At 43.4% G+C, this 27302-nt stretch overlaps 1 protein-coding gene across 2 annotated transcripts in view; it reads left to right on the top strand.

Annotated features, from left to right (window-relative positions):
* Positions 1-27302, top strand: part of LOC139380651 (vang-like protein 1) — a 61180-nt gene that overhangs the window by 21830 nt on the left and 12048 nt on the right. For both annotated transcript variants that reach the window (XM_071123546.1, XM_071123547.1), the window contains exons 2-5: positions 944-1187; positions 1703-1877; positions 20223-20654; positions 24436-24611. In XM_071123546.1, the coding sequence (XP_070979647.1) occupies positions 1135-1187; positions 1703-1877; positions 20223-20654; positions 24436-24611 (836 nt within the window). In that variant the 5' untranslated portion in view covers positions 944-1134. The remainder of the gene's footprint in view (positions 1-943; positions 1188-1702; positions 1878-20222; positions 20655-24435; positions 24612-27302) is intronic.

The following is a 27302-nucleotide window of genomic DNA, read 5'->3' as shown; positions in this document are numbered from 1 at the left end:
TAATGGACCTCTGTATGCCTGTATGCCATGTAGATATTCCATGAAAAAATCTGCCATTTCTAACTACAATAGTCATTTACAACATTAACAATGTCTACACTGCATTTCTGATCCATTTGATATTTTAATGGACAGACAATGTGCTTTTCTTTAAAAAACAAGTACATTTCGAAGTGACTCCAAACTTTTGAACTCCAAGCAGGCTGTCATGTGCCTTTTACTGAGGAGTAGCTTCCGTCTGGCCACTCTACAATAAAGGCCTGATTGGTGGAGTGCGGCAGAGATGGTTGTCCTTCTGGAAGGTTCTCCCATCTCCACTCAGTCATAGTGACCATCAGGTTCCTGGTCACCTCCCTGAACAAGGTCCTTCTCCCCTGATTGCTCAGTGTGGCCGGGCGGCCAGCTCTAGAAAGAGCATTGGCGGTTCCAAACTTCTTCCATTTAAGAATGATGGGGGCCACTGTGTTGTTAAATACCATCCCCAATGATGATGGGATTGGGTTACACATCATCCTGTCTGTAATCCTTTACCGTACTCCTCACATCACCTATTATAGCTTTAATAACAATGAAATGGAGAATACTTCTCTTAATATTCTGTCTCCCAGGCTGTCTATCACTGTAACACGCTAGTCTCTGTTTCAACAGATACAGGCTGGCACTTAACTCCTACATTTGCCTTCCTTTAAGCTTTACCTGTGGTCAATTTTGTGAATAGGCCTCTGATAGCAAGCACAGAATCAAATCAAATTGATTTATATAGCCCTTCGTACATCAGCTGATATCTCAAAGTGCTGTACAGAAACCCAGCCTAAAACCCCAAACAGCAAGCAATGCAGGTGTAGAAGAACTGAGCTGTTTTTTTTAAATTAATGACAGACCTCTCTCCTCTCTCTCTCTGCTCTACTCCTCTCTCTGCTCTCTCCCACTCTCTCTATCACAGGTCAATGTGTCGACTAAAGGACCTCTACAGGGTTGTTGTCAATGTAGGTCCCTGACGTCTTCAGTCTGCTGCCAGTCTGTTTAGTTAGTTAACCCATCTCTTCCTGCATCAGACCACCATCACCCTCCTGCATCACACCCAGGCACCCTCCTCAGACACCTGGCCAATCGCTTGTTCTGAACAGCGTTACCATGGACACCGAGTCCACCCACTCTGGCTACTCCAACAGATCCAACAGACATGGGTAAGAGCTCAGTTGACTTCCTCTCTGTCTTCTCTTTCTCCTCTCTCGCTCTCTCTCTCCGCTCTCACACTCCTCACTCACTCACTCACACGCACACACACACACACACCAAAGCGGCTGTAAGGTCAAGTTGCCAATGAGTGTGTTCAGATGCAGGCCTGTCTGTACCATCAGAGGGATGCTTATGTCTATATCTGCCGCAGAGCAACTGAATGCTGTTTGTCTCCACTGTGTATTACTTTTTAATTTAAGCCTAGCCTCATGTCAGTTGTTGGAAAAAAGTTTTAAAAAGAGGGGGCGAGAGAGATGAGTGATAAAGCTCATGGAGTAGGGTTGTCACAGCTGACTGCCTTTAACCTATTTCACTGACTCACTCTGACTTGTTCTGTAAATGAGATGGGGAGTGTGAGAGACTAATTAGGAGGGATTGGGCTTTCCTCTCCTCCCTCATCCACTTGTTCGTTGCCATATTCTTACTGTCTCGTGTGTGTGTGTGTGTGTGTGTGTGTGTGTAGGGAGCAGAGTCGGCGTGAGCGGCGTAAGCTCAGCAGTAAGGACAGTAGCCGGTCAGAGCGGTCTGTAATCATCAACAGCCCCTACGGGCCCACTCAGGCCTCCCCCAACCACAACAGCGAGCCCCTGCTAGAAGTCCCCAGCTCTGTGGCTGGAGACGCGGCTCCAAGCCTCCAGGTAAGCTCCAACCTAACAAATCAAAACTCACACAAACCATGCCTGAGAGATTCAAAAAGCCCTACATAACTATACTGTACAGTGCAGCACTTGCTTACAGGAACCCTGTACAGAAGCCATCTCCCAACCAATCTCCTTCTCGCAGAGTCAAGCAGGGAACCAGCTGAGTCGCGCACCATGCTGTTTTAAACTCAAACATCTGGGCCCATCATAATCACCATAGTGACAGGGTCATAGTCACCATGGTGACTAGGTGCCAAATAGGTCAGAGGATTTGCAAATCTCCCCTTGGCCTGTGCGAACTATATTTCCCATTCTTTGTAATTGCGTGTGTTTCTGTGCTGTGTGTGTGTGTGTGTGTGGGTGTAGTAATGTGGTTCTATGTGTAAGCATTCTGTATGTGGGTCAGAATGTGTCTTGATTTAAATCCACATATGGTTATCTCTGGAAGCAAGCCTATGATTTAGATGCTCTGACAATGGGGTTGAGATTTAGCTCTGGGCTATTGAAGCTAGGGTCAGAAGGCTAGAGACTGGCTATAGAGGTAGATGGATCAAGTGAAGGAGACTGCTGCAGAGAGAGGGGGAGGGAGAGAGATAGATAGATAAAGAGCGAAATGGTGATAGTTATGTTAGGAGGAGTATACTCTGTCTCATGCCCTGGGCTCCATTCACATACTCTCTGACCTACTTGTGTGTGTGTGTGTGTGTGTGTGTGTGTGTGTCTGTGTGTGTGTGTGTGTGTGTGTGTGTGTGTGTGTCGATGCATAAAGCATTTATGAGCCTGCATGTGCATGAATGGTCTATGCAGCAAGTAGTGCAGTACCAGCTACATCTCAGCTGCATTACCGAAGCACTGTTTACATTTATACAGCTACAAACAGTGTCTGTCTGTCTAGCCGTCTGTCTCATTCCATGTCTCCATGTCTCTCTCCATGTTTGTATTTGGATGTTTGACTCGGTCTAGCGTGCTGCAAACATTCCACATTGTGGTGTCATTGTAAGCTTGTGGCTTACAGACCCATTGTCTGCAATGTTGCTCAGCCACTGTCTACCAACTAGTGTAAAAGGTCATCTGTAATCATATCACATGACCAGTGCAGTGCTTCCAAATGGCACCAACCCATCCCTGCCACTGCTTTAAGAGCACTGCTCTTTCAAATGGAAATGGCTAATGCTAATATAATCTGGCACAGAGGAATTCACATACTGTAGGCTGAGATTAGCTTTAGCATGCAGCCAAACACCACTCTAAGGAAAGCTGATATCGATAATCCATGCATGCCTATGATCTAAGGATGTGTGTGTGTGTGTGTGTGTGTGTGTGTGTGTGTGTGTGTGTGTGTGTGTGTGTGTGTGTGTGTGTGTGTGTGTGCTTGCCTGTGTCTGTGAGTAGTGTGTACTGTCAGTGTCTGTGTGTGATTCATAGAGAGGTTGCCAACAGTGAATGTCTGTCGGGTGAAAATAATGTCATAAGGCTGTGTTCTGTGTCATGGTACTGTTGTGTTGTGCCTGAAGGCTATGGGGTTGGCATTGGCCTCTAACACGCCTGCTAATCTACTTCACCTGGCAGTGTGTCACATGATGTAGGGCTGAGGCTTTTGGAAGTAGTGGAAACAAATAGAATTGGGAATGTCTTTGCTCTTTTGTCCTTTTGGCCTCGCAAACATACACACACAAATACAGTACAAATGTCAGACAAACCTCTAGCCGTACCAGTGAGGTTCCTTTGTGTGCCACTGAATGTCATTGTTATTTTTCCCAGTATACCAATGTGAAACACACACACACGTCAGAATAACCTCCAGTCATACCAGTAAAGCTCTTTTGTGTGTTGAGTTAGTAGGTTACTGTATGTGTCTGTGAGCGAAGCCTGTTAGTCAGTCAGTGTTAGTGTGTGTTGTGTTTAGTGTCATATTATAGTGTGTAACAGGCCTAACCAGGGCTCTGAATACTATCTATATTCACTCTCCACCAGAGGACAGGGCTGCCAAGCAAGCATCAAACACCACCCATCTCTATTTATTTTCTCTTTCTCTCCCTCTCTCATTCCCTCTTTCTCCTTTCTTTCTTTCCTTCTTTCTTTCTTTTCTTTCTTTCTCTGTGTGTCTGTTTCTCTAACTGTGTCTCTGTCCTTCTCTGCCCCCTCTTCTCTGCTTCTCTGCCTTTCGGTCTGTATAACATGGTACATTTTGATTAGTTTTGAGTTAATCTGTGGGATTAAACCACAGAGTGTAAATGAAGAGCGTTTAGGCTGCATTTGCTCTACCATTGCTACAGAGAGGCTCATTAGTTATATGTACCATGCTTTAAGAGATGTTAGATAATATATAGGCCGTGTTCACTGATCTTTAACATGGAGAAGAGTGAGAGCACATTAAGATAATGTATGTAACAATGGGAGACATCAGACAGGACAGAGTTAAATGATCTAATAGGTTGTAGGTGTGATTAACACTCAGAGCCCCAGAATTCCATAAGTACTAGAATGGCAATGATGGTCATTCTGACCGTTGATATTTCAATTATATAAATATTCCTTAATAAATTGCTAAATGAATGCATGTATTATGTTAAAATAGGTTCTAAGATTCCTCAGGACACCAAATGCAAATGAGAAAATGTATTGATTGATCCAGAAGCACATGGATTGTAAATACTAAAATAATAAGATAGTGTATTTTCTGACTGCAAAACAACAGTTGCTGGCCCGTCCAAACTACACCTAAACTGTATTAAAACTAATTTCACATATAATAATAATAGATGTGGCCTAAAACAAAACAAAATTAACCACAAACCATGTGTAGCCACGTCAGCCCAGGACCACCACATCCGGCTTCTTCACCTGCGGGATCGTCTGAGACCAGCCACCGGGATAGCTGAAGAATTTCTTCACAAACTGTCAGAAACTGTCTCAGGGAAGCTCATCTGCATGCTCTTCATCGGGATCTTGAACTGACTGCAGTTCAGCGTCGTTTGCTGTTGTCAACAGAGTGCCCCATGGTGGTGATGGGGATATGGTATGGGCAGGCATAAGCTACGGGCAAACGAACACAATTGCATTTTATCAATGGCAATTGGAATGCACAGAGATACCGTGATGAGATCCTGAGTTGTGCCATTCTTCCACCGCCATCACCTCGTGTTTCAGCATGATGATGCACAGCACCATGTCTCAAGGGATCTGTACACAATTCCTGGAATCTGAAAATGTCCCAGTTCTTCCATGGCCTACATACTTACCAGACATGTCACCCCTTTGAGCATGTTTGGGATGCTCTGGATTGTTGTGTACGACAGCGTGTTTCAGTTCTCGCTAGTATCCAGCAACTTCGCATAGCCATTGAAGAGGAGTGGGACAACATTCCACAAGCCAAAATCAACAGCTTGATCAACTCTATGCGAAGGAGATAGTCATTTAGCAGAAGCTCTTATCCAGAGTGACTTACAGTAGTGAGTGCACACATTTTCATTCGTACTGGTCCCCCGTGGGAATCGAATCTACAAACCTGGCATTGCAAGTACCATGCTCTATCAACTGAGCCACATGGAACCACTTAAATTAGGCAAATGGTGGTCACCGACTAGACTAGACTAGATTACTGATCCACACCCCTACTTAAAAAAAAAAGTTATCTGTGATCAACAGATGCATATCTGTATTCCCAGTTATGTGAAATTCATAGACTAGGGCCTAATGCATTTATTTCAATTGACTGATTTATTTTATAATTTTATTTGTCACACTCGCCGAATACAACAGGTGTAGACCTTACAGTGAAATGCTTACTTACGAGCCCCTAACTAACAATGCAGTTTAAAAATATATAGGGGGGATTCCAGTACAGAGTTAATGTGCGGGGGCACCAGTTAATTGAGGTAATATGAACATGAAGTTAGAGTTATTAAAGTGACTATGCATAGATGATAACAACAGAGAGTAGCAGCGGTGTAAAAGAGTGGGGTGGGGAGAAATGCAAATAGTCTGGGTAGCCATTTGATTAGGTTTTCAGGAGTCTTATGGCTTGGGGGTAGAAGCTGTTTAGAAGCCTCTTGGACCTAGACTTGGCGTTCTGGTACCTCTTGCCCTGCTGTAGCAGAGAGAACAGTCTATGACTTGGGTGGCTGGAGTCTTTGACAATTTTTAGGGCCTTCTTCTGACACCGCCTGGTATAGAGGTCCTGGATGGCAGGAAGCTTGGCCCCTGGGCCGTTCACACTACCCTCTGTAGTGCCTGCGGTAGGAGGCCAAGCAGTTGTCATACCAGGCAGTGATGCAACCGGTCAGGATGCTCTCGAGGGTGCAGCAGTAGAACCTTTTGATGATCTGAGGACCCATGCCAAATCTTTTCAGTCTCCTGGGGGAGAATAGGCGTTGTCATGCTGCTCAGTCCTCTTGTTCCTGTAGCCCACAATCATCTCCTTTGTCTTGATCATGTTGAGGGAGAGGTTGTTATCCTTGCACCACACGGCCAGGTCTCTTACCTCCTCCCTATAGGCTGTCTTGTCATTGTCGGTAATCATTTAATCAGCCACCAATTGTGCAAGTTCTCCCACTTAAAAAGATGAGGCCTGTAATTTTCATCATAGGTACACTTCAACTATGACAGACAAAATGAGAAAAAAAATCCAGAAAATCACATTGTAGGATTTTTAATGAATTTATTTGCAAATGATGGTGGAAAATAAGTATTTGGTCAATAACAAAAGTTTATCTCAATACTTTTTATATACAATTTGTTGGCAATGACAGAGGTCAAACGTTTTCTGTAAGTCTTCACAAGGTTTTCACACTGTTGCTGGTATTTTGGCCCATTCTGCCAAAATTGTTGCAACCCCTATTACTAGCCTTTTCAACCTGTCCTTCGTGTCGTCTGAGATTCCCAAAGATTGGAAAGCAGCTGCGGTCGTCCCCCTCTTCAAAGGGGGGGACACTCTTGACCCAAACTGCTACAGACCTATATCTATCCTACCCTGCCTTTCTAATTTCTTCGAAAGCCAAGTCAACAAACAGATTACAGACCATTTCGAATCCCACCATACCTTCTCCGCTATGCAATCTGGTCATGGATGCACCTCAGCCACGCTTAAGGTCCTAAACGATATCTTAACCGCAATTGATAAGAAACAATACTGTGCAGCCGTATTCATTGATCTGGCCGAGGCTTTCGACTCTGCCGATGAGGATGTGGTGATTGACAGACTCGATAGCCTTGGTTTCTCAAATGATTGCCTCGCCTGGTACACCAACTACTTCTCTGATAGAGTTCAGTGTGTCAAATTGGAGGGTCTGTTGTCGGGTCTCTGGCAGTCTCTATGGGGGTACCTCAAGGTTAAATTCTTGGACCGACTCGCTTCTCTGTATACATCAATGATGTCGCTCTTGCTGCTGGTGAGTCTCTGATCCACCTCTACGCAGACGACACCATTCTGTATACTTCTGGCCCTTCTTTGGACACTGTGTTAACAACCCTCCAGATGAGCTTCAATGCCATACAACTCTCCTTCTGTGGCCCCCAATTGCTCTTAATTACTAGTAAAACTAAATGCATGCTCTTCAACCGATCGCTGCCTGCACCTGCCCGCCCGTCCAACATCACTACTCTGGACGGCTCTGACTTAGAACATGTGGACAACTACAAATACCTAGGTGTCGTGTCTTTGGCTATGCCGGATTAAGTGATATGACATGCTATTCTATAAAATCCTTTCTCCGTAATTAATATTACCTGATTGAGCTAATCATGTAATTAACTAACTAGAGAGTCGGGGCAACACAAAATAATATTTATAGAGCTGTTATCTTCCGAATAAACTCTTAAAGACCTAGTAATATTTTACATCAATAGCAGTCAATATTAATTGTCACCTTAATTCGGTCTCATCTGAAAGTTGTAAATTCTTGGTTATCTTCACAAACCCTGGCTAACAAGTTGAATCAGCAATACAAAATTGGGTTTAATTATTTATTTACTAAATACCTAACTAATCACACATAATTACATATACACAGAATGAATCATACATGGATTACAAATTACGTCATAAAGGAAAACGTCCCTAGTGGGCGGAACAGATATGACAGCTGGTTACACAAAAGAAAAGGGGCTGGGTTTGAGTGAAAGAGCGGGAAGACTGAGGGACAAAGGGAGAAGCTGTGCTATCGAAAATACAGTATCTTATGCGTTCTAAATTACCGCCCATTTGGAAAAGGAAAATGCAATAAATATTTTCTCTGAGCTTCGGAAGGTTGGTGGTAGATGGAAGGCTATGTTGCCAAACCGAGTCCTTTGTCCTTTGAAGAATGCCTCTGGTGGTCAATTGGATGCGTTGTAGTAACGTCGTTGTGTCTCCACCTTAAAACAATCCTTGCTGCTTTATTCTGTGCATTCTGCAGCCTCCTAACTTCACTTGATGTTGCATTTCCCCAGACCACCGAACAGTAGTTCACCTGAATCTCAATTAATGCTTGGGTTATTTGCTTAAGAATCTTTCCTTTTTACATAGATTAGTTATTTGAGACGACCATGATAAGCAGTTGTCTAGCTGCACTCCCAATAGTTTGGTTTCTGCCACTTCTTCAATTTGTACTCCTCCCATACTTAATTGTATCCCATGCTGTTTTGGCCTTTTCCTAGTTGAACAGACCAACATAACTTTAGTTTTCTTGTTTAAAACAAGTTTGTTTTGGCAAACCCACTTCCTGATATTCTCCAAATCTCCTTGTAAAGCTTGCTGTACCTGTTGAACCGATTGTCTTGCTGCATAAATTGTAGTATCATCTGCAAATATAGTAGATTGAGTTTCAACCAAGGCATAGGGAAGGTCGTTGGTATATATTAAATAAAGAAGTGGCCCAAGGCAGCTGCCCTGCGGTATTCCACAGTTTAACACATTAGGGCAGGGGTGTCAAACTCAAATACCCAGTGGGCCAAAATGTAAAACCTGAACAAAGTCACGGGCCAACATTGAACAAATTAACCTTTTAATATGGACCCAAACAAGTTTTGCTTTAACATTGAATATGGAACAAGCATCGCTTATTACCATACAATATATAATTTAATAGTGGAGACATGCAAAATCGAATTTCAAATGAAAAAACACATCAATGGCATTCATTTATTAAATAAATAAAATGTAAATAAAAATTGTATGCCTCTTTTCTATTTGCAGCCTTCTGATTTAAATACCAAAATAAACTTTTTTCCACTGGCTAATCATTTTACAAATGAAATGATAATAAATCAATCAACCATTCAAGCCCATGCCTTGTAGCAAGAAAAAGTGCATAAAGAAAACGTTAATTATTGCACACTGGTCTAATCTGATGTGCCCAAGCCAGATACCTGGCATCTCTTCTTGGATGCTAGTTCATCAATGTCTGGGCTCAAGCTCTGAGCTGAAGAAATCCTCAGTATCGAGCGAAGATGTTCATCAGTCAGACGTCTCCTGTGAGTTGTTTTGGTCATCTTCATCGAGGAGAAAAGTTGCTCGCATAGATATGTGCTGCCGAACATGGAGAGCATCTGAGCAGCTTGGGTGCGGAGCTGAGGCATTGTGTCAGGGATGAACCGTGGAAACTGTGCGGCGCCCACAGCAACATACTTTGACTTCAGCGTGTCGTTGCACTGGAGTTCAATCAGCTCCATTTGGATGTTGGTTGGTGCATTTTCCACATCAACTGCGAAGGGATTACTAAGCAGTTCAAACTTGCATTTCTGGGCATCGAAGTCGGCAAATCGCCGGCTAAACTCAGCGGCGAGAACACTGAGTTTTTCAGCAAACTGTGCGCATGGGAACACGGCGGTAGAGATCTGCGCTTTTATGGATTGGCAGGGGTTTCCTTGCAGCATCTGATTCTCCCACAGGCACAGTTTAGTTTTGAAGGCCCTCACTGCAGCGTACATGTCTGTGATGATGCGCCCCCGCCCCTGAAGCTGCAGGTTCAGTGCATCGAGATGGCTCGAGATGTCACAGAGAAAGGCCAGCTCACACAGGAACTTTTGCTCCCGGAGCTCTGCTGTATCCTTCCCTTTGGTTTCCAGGAATTGACATATTTCCTCACGCAGCTCGAAACATCTGTTCAGTACTTTTCCTCTGCTTAGCCATCTCACCTCTGTGTGATACGGCACGTTTGCGTATTCCGAACCACACTCCTCCAGAAAAGATTTCAACTGGCGGTGATTTAGACCTTTGGCTCTTATAAAGTTAACTACCTGTGTTACTGTGGTCATAACATGTTCCATCTTTAGGGCTTTGGCACACAGTGCTTCCTGATGTATGATGCAGTGGTAAACAGTTAGCTCACCTGCACAGTTCTCTTCCCGCATCTTCTCCCGAACCATGCCCACCAGTCCACTCTTTTTACCGCACATCGCTGGCGCACCATCTGTCGTTAATCCAACGAGTTTATCCCACGGCAGCTTTATTTCAGTTACACATTTGGAAACCTCCTCAAAGATTTCCTTTCCTGTGGTTGTGCCATGCATTAATTTGAATCCTAATAGCTCCTCCGTAACACACAGATTTGAGTCCACTCCACGGATGAAGACTGACAGCTGAGCAGTATCAGATGCGTCGCAGCTCTCATCCACAGCGAGGGAGAACGCAACAAAATCTTTTCCCTTTTCCATCAGCTGGTCATACAGATTGGTGGCAAGATCACATGTGCGATCAGCTACTGTGTTCCTGCTCAGGCTCACGTTTGAAAATGCTTGTTTTTTCTCTGGGCATACGAGGTCACAAACCTTCATCATGCACTTTTTCATGAACTCTCCCTCATTAAAGGGCCGGGCTGATTTTGCGATCTCTGCTGCCACTATATAACTAGCCTTTACAGCAGCCTCGCTTTGTGATGTGGCTTTTTTAAACATATTCTGTTGTGAAACCAAACTTCTTTTCATCTCCTCTACTTTCTGGCTCCTTTGAGTCATGTCCAGGTCCTTGTATTTGTCATGGTGTTTCGTTTCATAGTGTCGTCTAATGTTGTACTCCTTACTTACAGCCACGTTGACATATGTAAACAGATATTCTGCCTCCCACTTGTCCAGAAAGCTCCTGTTTTCTGCCTTTCTTTTCGCCATTTTTGGGAAGGGTTAGCTCGCTGACAGTTGTAGCGTCTATGTTGCTATGACTACTGTCACAGAGGAGAGAGCGTTTCTGGGTCCTGTCCTGATTGGCGCGCAAAAACAGCATTATGGGATTCGTAGTATTAGTGGTGAATGCGCTGTATAATACCGGCGGGCCAGCTCTAGTAGTAATTTGGTATTGTCTCGCGGGCCAAATATAATTACCCCGCGGGCCAAATTTGGCCCACGGGCCAGAGTTTGACACCCATGCATTAGGGGAAGAAAATGAACCATTTATATTGGTGGATGTTTCCTGTCAGTTAGATATGACTGTACCCAATTCAATGCTACCTCCTTAAAACCATAATGCATTCATTTTGTCAATTATTTCATGATCCACTAAATCAAATGCTGCACTGAAATCTAAAAATAGTACACCTACAAATTTGCCATTATCCATAGCATTGAGCCACTGGTCAGTCATGTCAACCAATGCAGTGGTAGTGGAATGGTTTTTGCGATAAGCATGCTGATTGGCTGTAATCAGATCATTCTTTTCCATGTACTCCCACATTTGTCTACTCACAATACCCTCCAATATCTTACTGAGTGTAGGGAGTAGACTAATTGGTCGACTATTGGCAGGAGTAATGGGTTCTTTGCTGTCTTTCGGAATAGGACACAGTTTCGCATGCTTCCATACATTTGCAAACATCCCCTTTTCCAGTGACCAATGAAATATGTATCTCAGTGGAACTGCAATCTGGGGAGCAGCACAGCGAAGCAAAAAAATTTGTCCATAAGACCATAACCTGTAGATTTCCCATCAGGGAATGACTTCAATAGGTTTGACACCTCCTCCACTGACACCTTTTGTAGACTAAAAGAGCAGATCTTATTGCTCATAATATGATCATCAATACATTGGACAATAGCTTGTTTGGGAGAATGTATGTCTACATTGTTGCTCAGTAATTTAATTTTCTGTTTTAAAAAATCTGCAAAACGATTGGCAATATCAACTGGTTTTGTTATTATTCTCCTGTCAACCTCCACACTAGATGGGCATGATGAGATAGATGTACCAAGTAAGCCCTTAACTGTGTTCCATACCTTTTTAGAATCATTTTTACAATCAATAAAAGCATTGTTGTAAAATAACTTTTTTTTCTTTCGATTCAATTTAACTGCATAATTGTGTAATGTTCTATAATTCTGTTCATCAATTTCTAATTTTGACTTGGCTGCTAAGACTTTTGCCATATTTCTTTGAGAAAAAGCCTCACCCAGTTCATCATCAATCCATGGAGATGGACGGGCACCAACTGTACTCTTTCTTATAGGGGCATGATGGTCCATTACCTCCATGAGCAAATCAATAAAACATCCTGTAGTGTGATTTAAATCATCCTCTAGATAAATCAGCTCCCAGGGTACAGCAGCCAAATCATTTAGAAATGACTCATGATTAAATGTTTTAAAATGTATTTTGACCACAATCCTAGGGGGTTTCTTTGGAACCTTGGTGTTCATGGTTATGGTCACAATATTATGGTCTGTCCAGCCCACTGGCATTGATCTGGCTTTTAAGCATTGCAATGGTATATTACAGAAAATCCGATCAATGCATGTGTCTGAACGATGACCCAACTTAATTGAAGATCTAGTAGTATCATTAACCATTTGTTTCAAAGCACAGTTCTTAGCATATCTCATCAATTTTGTTCTATTCGAATTATTGTGATCCTTCCAGTTTATATTAAAATCACCCAAGATAAATACATCTTTGTTGCTGTCTGTGGCCTGGTCAAACCCAGTGCTTAAGTCATCCAGATAGGACACCTTAGAGCTAGGAGGTCTATATACACATCCTACCAATATATGGCTGCCTGGTGAGGCAGATGTACTTGAGCCCATAGTGCCTCTATTTGACCTACATTAAGGTCATCCCTCCTCTTAAAAGGTATATGATTCTGAAGATACAGTGCAACACCCCCACCATTCCTATTCCTGTCGCTTCTCAGTAGACTATATCCTAGAATGTTAATTTGCCCATCATTTACAGATGCATCTAAATGCGTTTCGGTCAAAGCCAAAATATGAATATTATTTATGTTGACCAAGTTAAAAACCTCATGCATTTTGTTAGGAAGGCTACATACATTAACCTGAGCTATATGCAACCCTTTCCTTATCAAGTGGAGATCAATATAGCATGTATTCGTTATAGTTGAAGTTGTCATGATACACTACAACACACAAACTCAGATTTAAACATTAAATTAAAATAACCAGGGAGTTACTCCAGAGTCCTGATACAATTGCCCGTTGATATAAAGTTTATCCATCACCATGGAGACTCGTTGATTCAGGCAACTCTTTTCCTTCATGATGGGATAGAGTTTTTTCTCCTTTCATTGATCTCGGTGGGGAAGTGATCATTCATTCCAAAATCAGTGTTTCTGAGTTCTCTCCCCATGTTCTTCGTCATTTCCTTTTGCTTAAATTTATCAAAACATGCAATAATATCCCTTGCATAGAATAGGCCTTGACTTCCTGACTGATGTCTTGAGATGTTGCTTCAATATATCCACATACTTTTCCTGCCTAATGATGCCATCTATTTTGTGAAGTGCACCTATCCCTCCTGCAGCAAAGCACCCCCACAACATGATGCTGCCACCCCTGTGCTTCACGGTTGGGATGGTGTTCTTCAGCTTGCAAGTCTCCCCCTTTTTCCTCCAAACATGAGGATGGTCATTATGGCCAAACAGCTCTATTTTTGTTTCATCAGACCAGAGGACATTTCTCCTAAAAGTAACATATTTGTCCCCATGTGCAGTTGCAAACTGTAGTCTGGGTTTTTATGGTGGTTTTGGAGCAGTGGCTTCTTCCTTGCTGAGTGGCCTGTCAGGTTTTGTTGACATAGGACTCGTTTTACTGTGGATATAGATACTTTTGTACCGGTTTCCTCCAGCATCTATACAAGGTCCTTTGCTGTTGTTCTGGGATTGATTTGCACTTTTTGCACCAAAGTACGTTCATCTCTAGGAGACAGAACGCATCCCCTTCCTGAGCGGTATGACGGCTGCGTGGTCTCATGGTGTTTATACTTGCGTACTATTGTTTGTACAGATGAACGTGGTACCTTCAGGCATTTGGAAATTGCTCCCAAGGATTAATGGAGGTCTAACATTTCTGATGTCTTGGATGATTTCTTTTGATTTCCCGATGATGTCAATCAGAGGTACTGAGTTTGAAGGTTGGCCTTGAAATACATCCATAGGTACACCTCCAATTGACTCAAATGATGTCAGTTAACCTATCAGAAGCTTCTGAAGCCTTGACATCTGACCCGCTGGAATTGTGATAGAGTGAAATGTAAGTTAAATAATCTGTCTGTAAACAGTTGTTGGAAAAATTACTTGTCATGCACAAAGATGTCCTACCCGACTTGTTAACAAACTATAGTTTGTTAACAAGATATTTGTGGAGTGGTTGAAAAACGAGTTTGAAATTACTCCAACCTAAGTGTATGTAAACTTCCGACTTCAACTGTACAAACACACACAAGAGAAGAGAGAGTTGTTAATGGTCACAAACACCCAGAACCTCAAATGTAAAGAGAGAGAAGCGAGCTGACAAACTTTTCTATAAACTTCCGACTTCAACTGTATCTACCCTTACCTCCCTGGGGGGCGGCCGGGCAGGAAGCCCAGGATCCAGTTGCAGAGGGAGGTGTTTAGTCCCAGGGTCCTTAGCTTATTGATGAGCTTTGAGGGCATTATGGTGTTGAATCCTGAGCTGTAGTCAATGAATAGCATTCTCACATAGGTGTTCCTTTTTTCCAGGTGGCAAAGGGCAGTGAGGAGTGCAATATAGATTATATCATCTGTGGATCTATTGGGGCAGTATTCAAATTGGAGTGGGTCTAGGGTTTCTGGGGTAATGTTGATGATGTGAGCCTTGACCAGCCTTTCAAAGCACTTCATGGCTACAGGCGTGAGTGCTATGGGTCGATCGTCATTTAGGCAGGTTACCTTCGTGTTCTTGTGCACAGGCACTACGGTGGTCTGCTTAAAACATGTTGGTATTACAGACTCGAACAGGGAGATGTTGAAAATGTCAGTGAAGACATTTGCCAGTTGGTCAGCGTATGCTTGCAGTACACGTCCTGGTAATCCGTCTGGCCCTGTGGCCTTGTGAATGTTGACCTGTTTGATGGTCTTACTCACATCAGCTGCTGAGAGAGTGATCACACAGTCTTCCGGAACAGCTGGTGCTCTCATGCATGTTTCAGTGTTATTGGCCTCCAAGTGAGCATAAAGTAATTTAGCTCGTCTGGTAGTCTCGTGTCACTGGACAGCTCTCGGCTGTGCTTCCCTTTGTAGTCTATAATGGTTTGCAAGCCTTGCCACATTCAACGAGTGTCAGAGCCGGTGTAGTACGAATCGACCGTAGTCCTGTATTGACGCTTTGCCTGTTTAATGGTTCGTCGGAGGGCATAGCGAGATTTCTTATAAGCTTCCGGGTTAGAGTCCCACTCCTTGAAAGCAGCAGCTCTAACCATTAGCTCAGTGTGGATGTTGCCTGTAATCCATGGCTACTGGTTGGTGTATGTATGTGCGGTCACTGTGGGGACTACGTCATCGATGCACTTATTGATGAAGCCAATGACTGATGTGGTGTACTCCTCAATGCAATCGAAGGAATCCCGGAACATATTCCAGTCTGTGTATAGCAAAACAGTCCTGTAGCTTAGCATCTGCTTCATCTGACCACTTTTTTATTGATTTAGTCACTGGTGCTTCCTGCTTAAATTTTTTGCTTGTAAGCAGGAATCAGGAAGATATAATTATGGTCAGATTTGCCAAATGGAGGGCGAGGGAGAGCTTTGTACGCGTCTCTGTGTGTGGAGTAAAGCTGGTCTAGAGTTTATTTAAATTTTATTTTTTTCCTCTGGTTGCACATTTAACAAGTTGATAGAAATTTGGTCAAATGGATTTAAGTTTCCCTGCATTAAGGTCCCTAGATTCTAGGAGCGCCGCCTCTGGGTGAGCATTTTCTTGTTTGCTTATGGCAGAATACAGCTCATTCAATTCTCATTCTGACTGTGGTAGTATGTAAACAGCTACGAAAAATACAGATGAAAAATCTCGAGGTAGGTAGTGTGGTCTACAGTTTATCATGAGATACTCTACCTCAGGCGAGCAATAGCTCGAGACATCCTTAGATATCGTGCACCAGCTGTTATTTACAAAAATACATAGTCCGCCGCTCCTTGTCTTAACAGACGCCGCTGTTCTATCTTGCCAGTGCAATGTATAACCAGCCAAGCTATATGTTGATAGTGTCGTCGTTCAGCCACAACTCCGTGAAGCATAAGATATTACAGTTTTGAATGTCCCGTTGGTAGTTTAATCCTCCACGTAGGTCATCTATTTCATTGTCCAAAGATTGCACGTTTGCTAGCAGAATGGAAGGAAATGGGGGTTTATTCAATCGCCTACGAATTCTCAGAAGGCGGCCTGCCCTCCGGCCCATTTTTATCCGCCTTCTCTTCACGCAGATCACGGGGATCTGGGCCTATTCCAGAGAAAGCAGTATATCACTCGCATCGTGCTCGTCAGACTCGTTAAAGGAATCTGCCAGTCTGCGGTGAGTAATTGCAGTCCTGATGTCCAGAAGTTATTTTCAGTCATAAGAGACGGTAGCGGCAAAATTATGTACAAATAATAAGTAACAAATATAAGTTGCAAATAAACAAACAAAAAACAAATCGGTTGGGGACATATAAAATGTCTGCCTTCTTGTCCGGTGCCATTTTAACACCAGTATATAATCAGTGTATAATCTCAAAACAGTGTACCCTATATCAGTCCACCAAATCCAAGCAGTCTGATTAGTCTATTCTAGGCCTACTTGGAGTAGGCTACACAGTGAGAGTGTGTGTAATTTACAATGGCAAGACCAAGACGAATGGATGTGCATGCTGTGTTAGAGTTTCTACAAGATGAAAACGACTCAGATGGAGGGTAAGAGTGGATTGTGACATCTATGAGGATTATTATTCTGATTCATGCTGATTGGCTTTCCATATCTGGGAATGGATCCATATCAGGCAGCAAGTGAACGAGTGTCGGATAATGTTTTGGATCAGATGGCATGGGTGTACTTGGTGAAAGGATGAACTCGCCGCTACAACATGCTTGACTTGGCTGCTATAAACGCACACGTGTTGTTCAATCAGTGCATGAACAACATCCATGAGCAGGAAGGAGCTGAATAGAATAAAACTTCATTGTCCATCCAGAACAGACATTTTTCTTTGGTGTCACCTTCCATTGAAAGGATCACATACTAGTTCATCATATTGCATACACTAAAAACATAGAGGACATTGCTACATTTACTCACAAATGACCGCTGTCCCAACTGCATTGGATAGATAAATATATAATATACTGATACAATTTACATTGCATTTAGTAGTCCAACAGCACAAGGAACAAATGAATGTTTGAACACGTTCTTCTTGGCCATGGGCATTCTGAAGCGCCGGCCAGAGGGAAGCCTCTCCAACTGAGGGTGTAGAGGGTGGGAGGGGTCGCCAACGACAGCCAGTGTCTTCTTTAGGGTTGCCTTGTGGAACAGACTGGTCAACTGTGCCTGTGGTCGACCAATTACTTTGCTGGCTGTGTTTACTATTTTGGTCAGTTTTGCTCCCCACCCTCAGACTACCATACCAAACTGTCATATTGAACATGAGGATGCTCTCCACCAAGCTTCTGTACACCCTCTCCAGAACATCCTTACTGACCACATACCCCTTCAATTTACTGATTAAAAACAGGTGCTGACTTGCTTTTAAAAAAAAAATACAGTCTGCATTCTCTGTGAAACTGAGCATGTTATAAATTTGTGTCCCTAGGTATTTGAAATGCTCAACCACCTCCACTGATTGGTCGTTCAGAGATAGTAGCTGGGACATTGGCAAGTTGTTGCCATTGATGATCAGCTCCTTAGTTTCTTTCTCACATTGATGTGGAGGGCACTTGACCGGCATCCTTCTTGGAGGTTGTTGGTCTGTTTAAAATGACATTAGCATCAGAGTCCCAACAGAGCTATGTCGTCCGTGTACTTGAAAAGGCTCACATTGTTTCCTTGGATCTTCATGTCATTAGTGTAGATGGAGAACCACAATGGTGAAAGGACACACCCTTGTGTTCAGGGTCAGTTCATCAGAGAGGACCCCATTCATGAGGACCCTCTGTGGCCTTTCATCATGAGTCTGGCACACGGGCTACGTGAGTGAGGGCCAAGGCAGCAGAAAAGATTCCACGTGAGCCATTGCGCAAGCCAAATTGCGCAGAGCTCCCATGGAGGAAAAACTGTAAGGTGGGCAGATGCGCTCGCAACAGAACCCATGACACCGGTTTCAAGCGGCAAGCGAATTGTTGCAATCAAGTGAAAGTGACAAAGACTTGTGGTGACTGTTAGGACAAGGGATAACAGCTACATGAGTTCCAACTGTTGCTTGAAGACTCACACCATACTGTAAATATGAGTGAGGCCACAGATAATGTGTCCAATAACTGACAATAATAGACTTTTTAACAGATGTCATATCAACCCTTATATTCATTATAATGCAATTATTGCTTTTGTGCTGATTTTCACTATTCACAAGCACTGCTTGGCGCCTACACTGATGCTTAGACTACTGATATTTTCTTCATTGACCGGGTGTCTGGCAGTTTGGGTATTTATTTGTTTTGTCGTTTATAAAAAATAGTATTTTACTGTGTTACAATGCACATTCTTTTGTTTCATAGATTTTCCACTTTAAATTCAGTTTTTGGTGCTTTTTTGTTTTTACGTAAAGCCTGCACAGTAACATGAACAAATGAAAATGTCTGTTCTTTCAAATATTGACATTTTGGTATACTAATGTTACCATAAACACAACCAAAAAGGGGTCCAACGAGACCTGACTTTTCTAGTTGAATGGATTTATTAGACTGGTGGCTATTGGTGCTCCTCAAGGCCCATCTATTCTCCTGTTAAATATGCATTCGGTCAAATGACCATCATGGTGCTTTGAGGATAAAATGCTGAAAGTGTTTGTCTTTTTTGTTATATTTGTCTGAAAGTACGGATCAAGTTTAAAATACACACATTTAGGAAAAGTCAGGGACAGGTGGGTTCATCTCCTGTTTGGCAAAGTTCGAATTTAAAGGAAGGAGATGATGGTGTATAGGCAAAAACAGTGAACCACAGAGGGTTATTAAGCGGCCGTTACTCAGCAATCCCACTGAGTATTTCCTCTTCCTTACCTCTTCCTGTCCCGGTCTCTTTCAGTGTCATTTTCTAATGGCACATCAGGTGGCGTGTCCATCTGGCAAAGGGATAAAGGTTTAGGGGTGTCATGTGGGTAAGTGTATGTGATCTGACAGAAGAAGGTGGCTACAGTATTCCAATCTACTTCTCATGGAATGGAATACACACACACACACACACACGCACTGTTCCCAGCTGCTTACCGGGGAGATAGAGAGACCAAGATAATAAATAGCTGAATAACTGGCAGTAAGAGAGATGCTCTCTTCGGCAGACAGGTCTTTAATCAGTCTCTCGCTGTGCTCCTTCCTCTTATGGCACATTTATGTTTAATCTCCATCCTGAGCAGGAAGAGGAGATTTGACTCTTAATTTGCAATGCTAGACCTGCATAACATCAGCCTTATTGTGATTCAGATGCGTGTGTGTGTGTGTGTGTGTGTGTGTGTGTGTGTGTGTGTGTGTCATCCCTACCTGGTCATGATGAGCAGTCTGAATGTGTACTGTCTTCCTCTATGTGGATCAGTGGGGAGCTGAAAGCCTGTCACAATAACACAGAACCCCAGGAAAACCGAAAGCTTCTTTAAATAGAATGACTGATGGGATGTTTGCGGTAAACCTCAAGGGATTTAGTCAGTGTATCTCTAGTTTGTCTGTCTTTGTTTGTAGCAGAGACAGAAAATGGAATAAAACCACCATTTATGTGTATCTATCTACTAGTGTGTATTTGTGAGAGACAAACCAAAGTAACATCCCTCCACAGAGACTATTCCTTTCCTTTTCCATCTTCTGTTTTCGCTCTCTTCTTCTCTCACTCTTCCTCCACCTCTCTTCTCTGGATGTGTCTGTGCTATCAACCATATGCTACGTTTTAATATCTTCTCTCTCTTTCTCTCTGTCCTCTCCCTCTATCTCCCTCCCCTCTCTCTTTTAGGATGATAACTGGGGGGAAACCACCACGGCGGTGACTGGCACCTCAGAGCTTAGTCTATCCCAGGAGGAGGTGGTTGGTCTGGGGAAGAGGTCAGAGGACGGCCTGGGGCAAGGCTGTCGGCGTTACGCTCCCCTAGCTCTGGGCCTCTGTGTGGGGCTACTGGTCCTGGCCACCCCTCTGGCCTTCCTGGTCCTCCCGGCGGTGCTGTGGCCGGCCAGGCTGCAGGCCTGTGGCTCAGCCTGCGAGGGCCTCTTCCTCTCTGTGTCCTGTAAACTTCTCATCCTTCTGCTAGCTGTGTGGGCGATCTTCCTGCGGCAGGCCCGTGCCAGCCTGCCCAGGGTGTGTGTGTACCGAGCCCTCCTGGCCATGCTCACACTGCTGCTCACAATCTCCTACTGGCTGTTCTATGGGGTCCGCATCCTCGACTCACAGGTGTGTATGTTTCATAAACGTGCGTGTGTGTAAATCAAATTGTATTTGTCACATGCACCAAATACAACAGGTGTAGACGTACAGTGAAATGCTTACTTACAAACCCTTAACCAACAATGCAGTTTAAAGAAAAATAAGTGTTAATGTATTTACTAAAATAAACTGAAGTAAAAAATAAAATAAAAACAATAAGAAGAAAAATAACAAATAGTTAAAGAGCAACAATCAAATAATGGTAGCGGAGCTATATACAGGGGATGTCGGTACAGAGTAGATGTGTGGGGGCACCAGGTAGTTGAGGTAATTGAAGTAATATGTACATGTAGGTAGAGGTAAAGGTAAAGTGACTGTGCATAGACAATAAACAGAGAGTAGCAGCAGCGTAAAAATGGGGGGGGGGGGGGGGGGTGTCAATGCAAATAGTCCAGGTAGCCATTTGATTAGCTGTTCGGGATTATTATGGCATGGGGGTAGAAGCTGTTAATTAACATTTTGGACCTAGACTTGGTGCTCCGGTACCACTTGCCGTGCGGTAGCAGAGAGAACGGTCTATGACTAGGATGGCTGGAGTCTTTGGCAATTTGTAGGGCCTTCCTCTGACACCGCCTGGTATAGAGGTCCTGGACGGCAGGAAGCTTAGCCCCAGTGATGTACTGGGCCGTTCGCACTACCCTCTGTAGTGCCTTGCGGTCAGAGGCCAAGCAGTTGCCATACCAGGCGGTGATGCAACCAGTGCAGCAGTAGAACCTTTTGAGGATCTGAGGACCCATGCCAAATCTTTTCAGTCTCCCGAGGGGGAATATGCGTTGTTGTGCCCTCTTCACGACTGTCTTGGTATGTTTGGACCATGATAGTTCATTAGTCCACAATCATCTCCTTTGTCTTGATCACGTTGAGGGACAGGTTCTTGTCCTGGCACCACACTTCCAGGTCTCTGACGACCTCCGTATAGGCTGTCTCATCGTTGTCGGTGATCAGGCCTACCACTGTTGTCGTCTACAAACTTAATGATGGTGTTGGAATCGTGCCTGGCCATGCAGTCCTGGGTGAACAGGGAGTACAGGAGGGGACTGTGCATGCACACCTGAGGGGCCCCTGTGTTGAGAATCAGCGTGGAAGATGTTGTTATCTACCCTTACCACTTGGGGGCGGCCCTTCAGGAAGTCCAGGATCCAGTTGCAGAGGGATGTGTTTAGTCCCAGGGTCCTTAGCTTATTAATGAGCTTTGAGGGCACTATGGTGTTGAACGCTGAGGTGTAGTCAATGAACGGAATTCTTACGTAGGTGTTCCTTTTGTCCAGGTGGGAAAGGGCAGTGTGGAGTGCAATAGAGATTGTGTCATCTGTGGATCTGTTGGGGCGGTATGCAAATTGGAGTGGGTCTAGGGTTTCTGGGATAGTGTTATTGATGTGAGCCATGACCTTTCAAAGCACATCATGGCTACAGACGTGAGTGATACAGGTCAGTAGTAATTTAGACAGATTACCTTTGTGTACTTGGGCACAGGGACTATGGTGGTCTGCTTGAAACATGTTGGTATTACAGACTCAGTCAGGGACAGGTTGAAAATGTCAGTGAAGACACTTCAAATGCCATTTTATTTGGTCACATACACATGGTTAGCAGATGTTAACTTCTTATGGCTGGGGGCAGTATTGAGTAGCTTTGAATAAGGTGCCCAGAGTAAACTGCCTGCTACTCAGTCCCAGTTGCTAATATATGCATATTATTAGTATATTAGGATAGAAAAGACTCTGAAGTTTCTACAACTGTTTGAATGATGTCTGTGAGTATAACAGAACTCATAAGGAAGTGGGAAATCTGAGGTTGGTTGTTTTTCAACTCATTCCCTATTGAAGATACAGTGGGATATTGGTCATGTTGCACTTCCCAAGGCTTCCACTAGATGTCAACAGTCTTCAGAACCTTGTTTGATGCTTCTACTGTAAAGCAGGGGCTCATAAGGGCCCTTTGAGTCAGTGGTCTGGCAGAGTGCCACAAGCTCGTGACGCTCGTTCACGTGAGAGTTAGCTCGCGTTCCATTGCTTTTCTACAGACAAAGGAATTCTCCGGTTGGAACATTGTTGAAGATTTATGTTAAAAACATCCTAAAGATTGATTCTATTCATCGTTTGACATGTTTCACTGGCTGTTGTCATGTCGATCCCGTTAGCGGGATCTCAGCCCTAAGAAGTTTTTAATGTGAGTTTAGCGAAATGCTTGTGCTTCTAGTTCCGGCAGTGCAGTAATATCTAACAAGTAATCTAACAATTCCACAACTACCTAATACACACAATCTAAAGGGATGGAATAAGAATATGTACATATATGGATGACCGAGTGGCATTGGCAAGATGCAATAGATGGTATAAAATTCAGTATATACATATGAGATGAGTAATGCAAGATATGTAAACATTATTCAAGTGACTAGAGATCCATTTTTTTAAGTGACCAATGATTTCAAGTCTATGTAGGCAGCAGCCTCTCTGTTTTAGTGATGGCTGTTTAACAGTCTGATGGCCTTGAGATTGAAAAACAGCTTCTGTCTCTCGGTCCCAGCTTTGAGGCCCCTGTACTGACCTCGCCTTCTGGATGGTAGCGGGGTGTCAAGCAGTGGCTTGGGTGAACTTTTTGGCCTTCCTGTGACATTGGGTACTGTAGGTGTCCTGGAGGGCAGGTGGTTTGCCCCCGCACCACCCTCTGGAGAGCCCTGCGGTTGTGGGCGGTGCAGTTGCCGTACCAGGCGGTGATACAGCCCGACAGGATGCTCTCAATGCCAGTTGGTTAACGCATGCTCAGAGTACACTTCCTGGTAATCTGTCTGGCCTTGTGAACTTAGACCTGTTTAAAGGTCTCACTCATATCGTCTATGGAGAGCGTGATCACACGCCTAGTTAAATGAAGGTTAAATAAATAAAATAAAATCACACAGTTGTCTGGAACAGCTGGTGCTTAAATGCATGCTTCAGTGTTGCTTGCCTTCAAGCGAGCATAGAAGTCATTTAGCTCGTCTGGTAGGCTCGTGTCACTGGGCAGCTCACGGCTGTGCTTCCCTTTGTTGTCTGTAATAATTTGCAAGCCTTGCCACGTCCGATGAGCGTCAGAGCTGGAGTAGTACGATTCAATCTTAGTCCTGTATTGACGCTTTGTCTGTTTGATGGTTCGTCTGAGGGCATAGCGGGATTTCTTATAAGCTTCCGGGTTAGAGTCCCGCTCCTTGAGAGCGGCAGCTCTACCCTTTAGCTCAGTGAGGATGTTGCCTGTAATCCATGGCTTCTGGTTGGGGTATGTATGTACGGTCACCGTGGGGACGATGTAATCGATGCACTTATTGATGAAGCCAGTGACCAATGTGGTGTACTCCTCAATGCCATCTGAGGAATCCCGGAACATATTCCAGTCTAGTCCAGTCTGTGCTAGCAAAACAGTCCTGTACCTTAGCATCTGCGTCATCTGACCACTTACGTGTTGATCTAGTCACTGGTACTTCCTGCTTTAGTTTTTGCTTGTAAGCAGGAATCAGGAGGATATAATTATGGTCAGATTTGTCAAATGGAGGGTGAGGGAGAGCTTTGTATGCATCTCTGTGTGTGGAGTTAAGGTGGTCTAGAGTTTTTTTTTTTTTTTACCTCTGGTTGCACATGTAACATGCTGATAGAAATGAGGTCAAAAGGATTTAAGTTTCCCTGCATTAAAGTCCCCGGCCACCTCTGGATGAGCTTTTTCATGCAACTTGCAAACGTGTGTGTGTGTGTGTGTGTTAACTCTGTGTTTCCAGGATGAGGACTACCAGGGTATCGTCCAGTTTGCTGTGTCTCTGGTGGACTCTCTGCTGTTTGTCCACTACCTGGCCATTGTTCTGCTGGAGCTCAGACAGCTCCAGCCCTGCTACAGCCTGTGTGTTATACGCTCCACTGACGGAGAGACACGCTACTACAACCTGGGACAGCTCAGGTAATACAAACACACTCACATCCACACATACACACTCAAAACCAACTGAAATATGATGTAGAGAAATTCAATCATTTCATAAGCATCTTAACATATCAAGCAAATCCATGCTGCTACAATCTCTTGCTAAAATGATGCAGCTGACTGTAGCAAAGTCATTGATCTTCCAGCAATATGAACTCTGTCTGTGTACAACAGTAGAGCCTCGGGGATCTGGCTGGTGTACTTATTGTGGCCCTGATGATCTGAGTAACCCTGTTGTGTCCACTATTGCCACTTAGCAGAAGCCAGTCAGCTGATCAATCAGCTAGCAGAAACATCTACAGATAATCAGACTATTAAAGAATGCCTTCAGAATGCCCCCCCACCCATACACGTGTGTGTGTGTGTGTGTGTGTGTGTGTGTGTGTGTGTGTGTGTGTGTGTGTGTGTGTGTGTGTGTGTGTGTGTGTGTGTGTGTGTTGAACTGTGAGTAATTGGAGACTTATGTCCAAGGGGAAGAGTGGCAGTATTTTAGTTACTAAATCACCCAGAATGCTCCAGTCCTTTCACTCAGGGGGGCTGTTCTGGGAATTGGGGCAGGGGCCTGAGAAAAGGGGTCCGTTTTGATTGATTATGATGAATTCTCTCTCTAGTAACTGATCTAAGGTCAGCTTTGTGTTTTTCCCTTTAACGGTTAGGGTTTGTGGAAGACAAACTTATCCTAGATCTGTGCCTTAGGACAACTTCTACCCAGAGCTGTGCTGGATGATTCCTCACCAAACTAGAACAAAACAACATCATGATTTTGGGGATTTTCACTAAATGTAATCCATAGAAGGATTACGTTTTTATTATTTGTTCAATCAATACGCAGAATTAACAGCCGTGGACAAATGATAAATGCCTTGTCAGTGCAACCCAAAATAAAACCCACTCCATGGATTGTTGACATATTTGCAATTTGTATCTTAAAGCGTAATTGAGAGAATTGATTGAAGTTGGAGTATTTGTGACATTTAGGCCTTACCCAGCCAGGCCTCCTTTAAGTCTCCATAATGTTTCATCTGTAGGTGCACAATTCAATAGTTGGTGTCATATGAAGCCTTACAAGTAGTATTTAGATATTTTTTTAAATGTTGTAATGAATTTTGAATAATGTCAACATGAATCTTGAAAATATATTTTATTATTACTGACATATCAACATTCTAGAGTGGGATTTCTGCTAGTTTTAAAATCAACAGTGAAGAGGCGACTCCGGAATGCTGGCCTCCTAGGCAGAGTTCCTCTGTCCAGTGTCTGTGTTATTTTGCCCATCTTAATCTTTTCTTTTTATTGGCCAGTCTGAGATGTTTTTTCTTTGCAACTGCCTAGAAGGCCAGCATCCTGGAGTCGCCTCCTCACTGTTGACTGGTGTTTTGTGGGTGCTATTTAATAAAGCTGCCAGTTGAGGACTTGTGAGGCGTCTGTTTCTCAAACTAGACACTCTCTAATGTACTTGTCCTCTTGCTCAGTTGTTCACCGGGGCCTCCCACTCGTCTTTCTATTCTGATTAGAGCCCGTTTGCGCTGTTCTGTGAAGGGAGTAGTACACAGTGTTGCACAAGATCTTCAGTTTCTTGGCAATTTCTCACATGGAATAGCCTTCAATTCTCAGAACAAGAATAGAGTTTCAGAAGCTTGTTCTTTGTTTCTAGACATGTTGAGCCTGTAATCGAACCCACAAATGCTGATGCTCCAGATACTCAACTAGTCTAAAGAAGATCAGTTTTATTGCTTCTTTAATCAGATCAACAGTTTTCAGCTGTGCTAACTTAATTGCAAATGGGTTTTCTAATGATCAAGCCTTTTAAAATGATAAACCTGGATTAGCTAACACAACGTGCCATTGGAACACAGGAGTGATGGTTGCTGATAATGGGCCTCTGTACACCTATGTAGATATTCCATTAAAATTCAGCCGTTTCCAGCCACAATAGTCATTTACAACATTAACAATGTCTACACTGCATTTCTGATCAATTTGATGTTATTTTAATGGACAACAACAAGGACATTTCGAAGTGACCCCAAACTTTTGAACGGTAGTGTACATTGTCTAATATGCCAATGTAACCAATCACAGCCCTACTTTTAATTGTATCATTGCACATCCTGCAAATCACAAAGAAAGGGCCACCATTTTGAATCCGTTTTCCCACTGTTGGTAATGCTGACAAATTGGATCATAACTCTAAACGTAGCGGAGATCCCACTCTGAAATTTTGATATGCACTAAAGATTACCATTATGTTCAACAATATATAGAACATTTTGCCAAATATATATATTTTTTGTTCAAATTTATATTTGACAATGTTCATACATTTAATATAAGAAAGTTACTGAAATCAAGATTCTACTCATATTACAGAGCAAGAAGCAAAGCTTTATATGACACCAACTTTTACTTGTGGCACCAACAGAGGAACCACTATGGAGTCTTAAAACCTCTTAAGGATTGGACCCTTTTAAAAAGAAAAAATCTCCTAAAATCACATACCCAAATCTAACTGCCGTAGCTCAGGATGTGAAGCAAGGATATGCATATTCTTGATCGCATTTGAAAGGAAACATTTTGAAGTTTGTGGAAATGTGAAATGAATGTAGGGAGCACTGGATGACATAGCCCTGGTCTGCAGTCGTCTGGTCTGGGGGAGTAGTGTAGATA

Source organism: Oncorhynchus clarkii, chromosome 22 (genome assembly GCF_045791955.1).
Source record: "Oncorhynchus clarkii lewisi isolate Uvic-CL-2024 chromosome 22, UVic_Ocla_1.0, whole genome shotgun sequence".
Classification (NCBI taxonomy): Eukaryota; Metazoa; Chordata; class Actinopteri; order Salmoniformes; family Salmonidae; genus Oncorhynchus; species Oncorhynchus clarkii.
Note: the sequence above shows the minus strand (reverse complement) of the source record. Positions and strands in the feature narration are given on the sequence as shown.